At 40.2% G+C, this 7917-nt stretch overlaps 1 protein-coding gene across 2 annotated transcripts; it reads right to left on the bottom strand.

The window, feature by feature from the left end:
• LOC127453498 (E3 SUMO-protein ligase ZBED1-like) lies at positions 1-1368 on the bottom strand. Of its 2 annotated transcripts, XM_051719916.1 has the most exons (3): positions 1180-1368; positions 973-1105; positions 1-639 (listed from the first exon to the last, which is right to left on the bottom strand). In XM_051719916.1, exons 2-3 carry the CDS (start codon positions 994-996, stop codon positions 235-237), a joined length of 429 nt encoding a protein of 142 aa, XP_051575876.1. In that variant the 5' UTR covers positions 997-1105; positions 1180-1368; the 3' UTR covers positions 1-234. The 2 variants fall into 2 exon arrangements, with proteins under 2 accessions (XP_051575876.1, XP_051575875.1); XM_051719915.1 differs by having other exon boundaries at positions 973-1368.
• Positions 1369-7917: the final 6549 nt, after the last annotated feature.

Genomic DNA, 7917 nt, shown 5'->3' with positions numbered 1-7917 from the left:
AACAGTTACACTTAATGGCAACCAGATGAACTGATAAACAAAAGATCCACAAGGCCTAACATCTGCCATCAATACAATGTCAACTGAAACAAAATCATTTGCAGGGAGCAGGGGACAGAGAGTTTGTATGTGAGACCACAGGATGACAACTAACCACTCTGATACTGTGATTTAATGTCCACTGACCAAGTCCTTACATAATTTTTTCCTCTTTCCATTTTTCACATTCTCTGTCTATGACAAATTTATATGAAGGAAGACGAGCATGTTTAGTTTATTAGATTTCAAGCTGAAGCGGAACACTGTCTGAATGTTCCCCGAAGAACTGAAAAGTCTTTCTGATGCAACACTGTTGGCAGGAATACAAAGGACCTTCCGTGCCAGTTTTGCCAACATTGGAAACTCCTCCTCATTAGCTTTCCACCATTGCAGTGGGTCTTTACCTACAGGAATGGTGGGCATGGATGTGTATGTAGAAACTTCTAGGACTGCTGTTTGTTTCATCATGTCTGCTGATTGTTCCTTCTCCTGCTGTTTTCTCATTGTTATCATTTTGAGAATACCAGGCAAGCCCATTGATGCCTCAGGGCTAGAGACACTGGTCCCCTCGTCTTCAAATTCAACTCTGGCAGAAGACTTCTGTGAGAGAGAATGAGAGCTACTGTCATTGGCAGAAGACTCCTGTGTGACCTGCTGCTCTAGCTGTCTTTTGATTGCAGGGATCGACTCAGCCTCTTCCATGAATTTCAACCACGGATCCAGTACACAGGCCAATTTCATCATTGTAAATGAACCCAGAGGGAAATTGCCTTATTACAGGAGCTCACAAAACACAAAAAGTTCAAGAGTAGTAATAAATAAAATAAGAATATGAATAAGATTAAAATAAAGGGTACACAAGTTAAGTCTGAGGATTTCATGATATTCAAAGGTTGGAGAGTAAGTACCAACTTGTGGTACCGGCCTACTCACCTGTAGCCATATCCGAATCTTCATACCGCTCTTGTAAGTCCTTGCAGATGGCACATTTCATGCTCCTCACCAGGCTGCTGTCATCATCCTCTTCTGCCAAGATGGATTCAGTCAGATGCTGAAGTACAGGCCTCTGGGAGGAGATTGTGATACAGGTCTCTGCAGCCAGGGAATCAGTAAAGGTTCTGAGTGGCTTCAGTACCTTACATGTGTCCTCAAGAGTAGAGATGTATGACCCCTTCTGTCACCCATGAGTGTAGCTGCCACTGCAGTATGCTGTTCAACAAATCTGCAAGCGTTATATTAGATTAAGTTAGAAAAATGTTCCTAAATCCTAATCTACACAACAGGCTTGCTGAGCAGCATGCAGTGTGTCTGAGAGTGAGAAAAAGCGATAGTGAGAAAAAGTGAGAGAAACAAAGAGAGTGAGTGAGAGAGAGGCAAGTAAGTGAATGTGAAGTGCATGGTAAGGGAAACATTTACTAAATACTAAAGCTAATGCATTGATTTATCTATGTTGTTTTCTTACATTTATTGTACATTCATGCACTCAGTGCCTTTTAAATTGAGTAAGCCTATTTTGACACTAACAGAATAGTTCTATGGACAGGATATTGTCATGTCCAAGAAATTCAAACCTTCCTGGAAATCATGTTGTACGTGGACCCCCATCTAGTCACAACATCTTGGATCAAGGTATGTTGAGGGAGATTTAGTTCTGTTTGCTTTTTTACCAGCTCCCTCCTTCTCTTCCATGAGTGGTTAAATCCTTGGACGACACTCCTGCAAGCCCTCACAACAGCATCCACTTGGTCAATCTACAGGGCCTTTCCAAGTGCAAGATTTAAATTATGTCCAAAGCAGCTGATTCAGGTTGATGGGAGGAGGGATTTGAATGCAGCCTTCATATTGGTGGCATTGACAGTAACAGTAACAGTACAACTGCTGTCTGATCAATTCCCCACTCTTCAGTTAGATTTTCAAATGTCTGTTTAATGTTTTCACTTGTGTGGTTGTTGGACCTCATGTATTCAGATAGAAGACAAAGGCAGGCCTAACAGTCGTAAAACCTAACTCAGCCCCCACACATTCCATGTCGTAAATCTTACTGATAAAAATCGCGCCAAAATCAAACAAAGGGAGTCCAAAACAGACTACAAATCCATGAAGCCTTGCTCACTAAAGGATCGAACTCTCAACTCCTATTGGATGAGGCACACAACAGAACGTCCCTCAAACATGACATCATCAGGAGTTGAAATACCCCTGAAATGTTTCGTGAGTTACTTCCAGCGACTTTGTTCACCGAATATAGACGTAGCTCTTTGCTGCTCTCAGGTGCAACCTCGTGGCACAAGGAAGTAACGTCCGACTTGAAACTGTAGCCATACAATCTCCATCTCGCTGGATGAGTTGAGATTACTCTGTGTTCAACCGAACACTCTAACGGATCCGAAGGAGACCGCCGAGCAATTCGCATCTTCATCCGTTTGCCTACAGAAGTGAAGAGATTAAAGATTTCTCTTCCATCTTCAATCAAGTCGACATTTCTGAGTTTTCCGCCAGCCCGCCGAGAATCAACAGCCGTACCGCCCGCCGAGAATCAACAGCGGTACGCCCGCCGACAGAGCGAGGAAACGGCCTCCCGTCATCACCCGAGCCTCAAGGAACCGGGTCAGAGTTAAAGGACGGAGGAAAACACATTCTACCTTTGTCCTCATGCGATTCAAGTAAGAGGTTTACGTCTGGGCAGAGATAGAATATTATAGCGTGTTATTCTTGTGTTTCAAGGTTTTTGCTTGTACAGTTTACGGACCGCCATGTCCGCTCATTATTAATACTCAGGGTATTAATTATCACGATTTTGTTTTGCTGTATTGTGGTCCAACCAAATTGGATTGTTGTGAAATTTCGCCATCGCAAAAGAGACCGCAACTGAGTTCATCCATTAAAGAGTCAAATAACGCGGGACTGTTTACGAGCCGTCCACCGCGTCTCTGAGCGATGAACTAAACAGCTGCTTTCTCTTCCACGATCGCGAAATCAGCTTTAGGGCTGTCACTTCACTCTCTCTCTCGTACTAATTACACACACACTGTCACACACACACTGTCACACACACACACCTTATGTGTTATAGGATTATTTTATTTCCGTATCTAAACATATCACTGTTTATTTTGTAATTGTAAGTCGGAAGTTTATTGACTGCATTGTATTAATTATTAATTGATATTACTGCATAAATAAACTTTGTTTATATTACAAAGAGAAGTGTTTTGGTTTGTTTTGCATACGCCTGTGTCATGCTGACGGGATGTCAGTGCTCGGATTCAAACCTTCACTCATTGTTTTTTTCCCGAAAATCGATATTCTTCGGATGTCGATTTTCCTAAGAAAACAATCTAATATTGAGACTGTTTTAATATTTGGTTATTAGTCCCTGATTCCAGGGTGGTGCCCCGTCAATGTTAATCCTTATTAATATTCTATTGATTTTTGATAATTGATAATTATCTTTGATGATTGTTGAATTTGAATGATCAATAAGCTAGTGTTAATTTTAATTAATGTTTCATCGATGTTAACAATTAACGATTGTCTTTGATAATTGTTGATTTTAAAGGATTAAAAAAGCTAACATTGATTCTCATCAATGTTCTATTGATTTTAATAATTAGTAACTATCTTTGATAATTATTAATTATTGCTAATAACCAAACTTGCTACTAAACGTAGCACACTACATTTACTGGAGCCCCATATGAGGTTTTAATGAGTTAGATCCAATTAATTAATTTAAATATTAATTAATAACTACAGAAATAATTATTAATTATTTCTGATAGTAACGCTGATCTAAACAACCAGTAAAGCCCTACATAATCATCAGGTAAAAAGCAGTCTCTAGACATGCAGCTTTCATTTCCCATGCTGGTGTGATGAAGTGAGCTGTTAAGCTCATATGGGGTATCCAGTATTACTTGTCCAGAGATCAGTTGTAAATGCAAAGTGTTCAGCTTCAGCCAAAGAGCTGACAATGTAAGCTTTTACTAAAAGTACATGTTTGGGATTTCTTTGTCAGAAAATTGTTGTCTTCTTGGGATTTTGTATTTTGGAGCAACTGTTTTCATCAGTGCTTTAAACCCTGGCCTCTCTAAAATTCTAAAGGACATCATGTCCTTTGCTATGAAGTAGGCCAATGATTTACTGATGGCTTCATCCTGACATTCACTAGCCATGTCTGCTTTTCTTTTCTTATCCTCTGTGTCACATTTAAATGCTTTTTTGTTCATGTTTTGTGTTCATGTCTTTTATTTTGGAAGTTAGTTCCTGGTTCATGTCATGTGTTTCCCCTGTTCATGTGTCTTGTTTTCATTGGTTAATTGTTTGATTAACTCGTTAACAGTCTTGTTGTGTCATTGGTTCATGTTTTAGTATCTTGTTATCTTGTTATTAGTTTAGTCTTGTTATTGGTTGTCATTGTCATGTGTTTGCCCATGTCCATGTATTTATGCCCTCATGTTTGCCAGTGTCCTTTGTTGAGTATTGTTTTGTGTAATGTAGTCAAGTTGTTTATGTTTGATTTGTTTTGTTCTCACGTGTGGATAAACTGCACTTGGGTTCTCACTACATCATCTTCCTGTGTCCTGCCTAAAGGTTACACACTGACTCAAACAGCATTAAATGACCTGAATCCCTGGCTCTTTCTCACTTCTTCGATGCTGTCTAACAAATAACCAGGAAAGAGAAAATACTGTCAAGTCCAATGCCATGATCACTTAGCTTTAACAACACAACTAAGACCTTAATGTAACACTTCCAGTTTCAGGGCTTGCAAACTAACTGCAACTTACTCTCTACCGTGGCAAAATTTGCAGGATGATGGAGGTGATGGTGGGTGAACAGGTTGGTGGTATTGCCCATTTTTGCTCTTACTGTTGATCGGCACTTCCTGCAGACTGGGGAGTCTATCACACCATCTTTTTTTTACGGAATCCAAAAAAAAAAAACTCCCACACTGGTGAGCTAACCTTTTTCAGGTGTGGGTAGAGTGACTCTTTTGTCTGTAATCACCTCTGATATGATTCTGTGTGGCAGTAGTAGCTACACACTGTGATAGTAGCTAGCTATCTACCCAGATAGCACACAAAATATCTGTTTTAGATCTTTTCATCTGGAAAGCATCACAATCTAATTTACATCTGCTAAACATCTTAAAAAGATCAGAATTAAAGACATCTGCTGAATGTCTTATTGACATCTGAGAGGAAACGTCTTATAGATGTATTACACATGAGCAAATAACCTTAATATGTCTTCCAGATGTAAACACAGACATCAAGTAGACATCTAGGTGATGTACGTGTGCTATCAGGGTAGTTACTGTGTCTTCCGTTTTATGACCGGTGACAACCAGTGTGAAGATGCGATACTGCCATCTATGTTGGAGTGTCAACCAGATAGTTACTGGCGCTGGATTATTTATGATATCATGTGTAGTATTAACATGATAAATATTCCATTTTTTAAATATCACGGTTATCATCAATATCTGTATATTGTGACACCCCATATATATATATATATATGGTTAGTCTCTTGAGATTACAGACTAGACTGGCCTAAATGGTAGTGTAAAACAATTTAAACCTCCAAGTCATTAATCTAAAAAACCTCATCTGTTTGAGAGAAATTTGTACTTGCTTTTATTGCCACTTAGTGGACATTTCACTTCGGAATTGATGCTAAACATATTATGAACCACAAAATATTTGCTAAAATGTCACCACAGTCATGTAATTTTCACCAGTTGTGCTTTGGATGCTGGCATGCTGTTTCCAGAAGGCTTCTTAACTAGGTTAACCAACTTCCTTGGTCAAAACTAGGCTGAGCCAGAATGGTAATTCATGCTAATCTAAGCTGGTCTTTTCAGCAATGTGCCCCACAATGTGCACAAAGGACTTGGATCATGTCAAACTCATATATACACAGGAACACACAAAAAAGGGTGTATACAAACAAAATAAATATAAAGACAGAGTACAGTCACAGCATACAGATACAGTGCATCCGGAAAGTATTCACAGTGCTTCACTTTTTCTACATTTTGTTATGTTACAGCCTTATTCCAAAATGGATTAAATTCATTATTTTCCCTCAAAACTCTACAAACAATACCCCATAATGACAACGTGAAAGAAGTTTGTTTGAAATCTTTGCAAATGTATTAAAAATAAAAAACGGAAAAAAATCACATGTACTCACAACCTTTGCCATGACACTCAAAATTGAGCTCAGGTGCATCCTGTTTCCACTGATCATCCTTGAGATGTTTCTACAACTTGATTGGTGTCCACCTGTGGTAAATTCAGTTGATTGGACATGATTTGGAAAGGCACACACCTGTCTATATAAGGTCCCACAGTTAACAGCGTATGTCAGAGCACAAACCAAGCCATGAAGTCCAAGGAATTATCTGTAGACCTCTGAGACAGGATTGTGTTGAGGCACAGGTCTGGGGAAGGGTACAGAAAAATTTCTACAGCATTGAAGGTCCCAATGAGCACAGTGGCCTCCATCATCCGTAAATGGAAGAAGTTTGGAACCACCAGGACTCTTCCTAGAGCTGGCCGCCTGGCCAAACTGAGCGATCGGGGGAGAAGGGCCTTAGTCAGGGAGGTGACCAAGAACCCGATGGTCACTATCAGCGCTCCAGCATTTCTCTGTGGAGAGAGGAGAACCTTCAAGAAGAACAACCATCTCTGCAGCACTCCACCAATCAGGCCTGTATGGTAGAGTGGCCAGACAGAAGCCACTCCTCAGTAAAAGGCACATGACATCCTGCCTGGAGTTTGCCAAAAGGCACCTGAAGGACTCTCAGACCATGAGAAACAAAGATTGAACTCTTTGGCCTGAATGGCAAGCATCACGTCCGGAGGAAACCAGACACCACTCATCACCTGGCCAATACCATCCTTACAGTGAAGCATGGTGGTGGCAGCATCATGCTTTGGGGATGTTTTTCAGCAGCAGGAACTGGGAGACTAGTCAGGATCGAGGGGAAAGATGAATGCAGCAATGTTCAGAGACATCCTTGATGAAAACCTGCTCCAGAGCGTTCTGGACCTCAGACTGGGGTGAAGGTTCATCTTCCAACAGGACAATGACCCCAAGTACACAGCCAAGATAACAAAGGAGTGGCTCCGGGACAACTCTGTGAATGTCCTTGAGTGGCCCAGCCAGAGCCCAGACTTGAACCCGATTGAACATCTCTGGAGAGATCTGAAAATGGCTGTGCACTGTCACTCCCCATCTAACCTGATGGAGCTTGAGGTCCTGCAAAGAAGAATGGGAGAAACTGCCCAGAAATAGGTGTGCCCAGCTTGTAGCATCATACTCAAAGACTTGAGGTTGTAATTGTATAAAGTATTGAGCAAAGGCTGTGAATACTTATGTACATGTGTGGGGGTGTTTTATTTTTATTTTTTTTAATTTTATTTTTTTTATAAATTTGCAGAGATCTCAAACAAACTGCTTTCACATTGTAATTATGTGGTATTGTTTGTAGAATTGAGGAAAATAATGAATTTTAATCAGTTTTGGAATAAGGCTGTAATATAACAAAATGTGGAAAAAGTGAAACGCTGTGAATACTTTCTGGATGCACTGTTAACATACACACCCACACAAGCATTTTTTATTTTAGCCTTTATTCGTGTTTAAACGTGCCCGAAGACACATTAACACAACGTTTTTTAAAAACAGGATGTGAGTCGCCATGGATAGTCTGAAGAGTTATTGGTTAAATTCGCCCTTTCACCAAATGTAAATCACTTGCACTGAAAGGTGACCTAATTGCTCTCAAAGAGCTGGATGAAATCCTAAATAGCTTATGAGAAGTCCGTTTTGAGTGGATTAGACTGAGTCAGTGCATGGAGTCAT

This window comes from Myxocyprinus asiaticus, chromosome 15 (genome assembly GCF_019703515.2).
Source record: "Myxocyprinus asiaticus isolate MX2 ecotype Aquarium Trade chromosome 15, UBuf_Myxa_2, whole genome shotgun sequence".
In the NCBI taxonomy this organism is placed as follows: Eukaryota; Metazoa; Chordata; class Actinopteri; order Cypriniformes; family Catostomidae; genus Myxocyprinus; species Myxocyprinus asiaticus.
Note: the sequence above shows the minus strand (reverse complement) of the source record. Positions and strands in the feature narration are given on the sequence as shown.

Bases quoted from the DNA above. Each gene is read 5' to 3' on its own strand.
- LOC127453498 (XM_051719915.1), bottom strand. From the start codon at position 996: ATGAAGATTCGGATATGGCTACAG. The intron at 640-972 runs GTGAGTAGGCCG...TCTCTCTCACAG, and splicing joins AGATTCGGATATGGCTACAG to AAGTCTTCTGCCAGAGTTGA.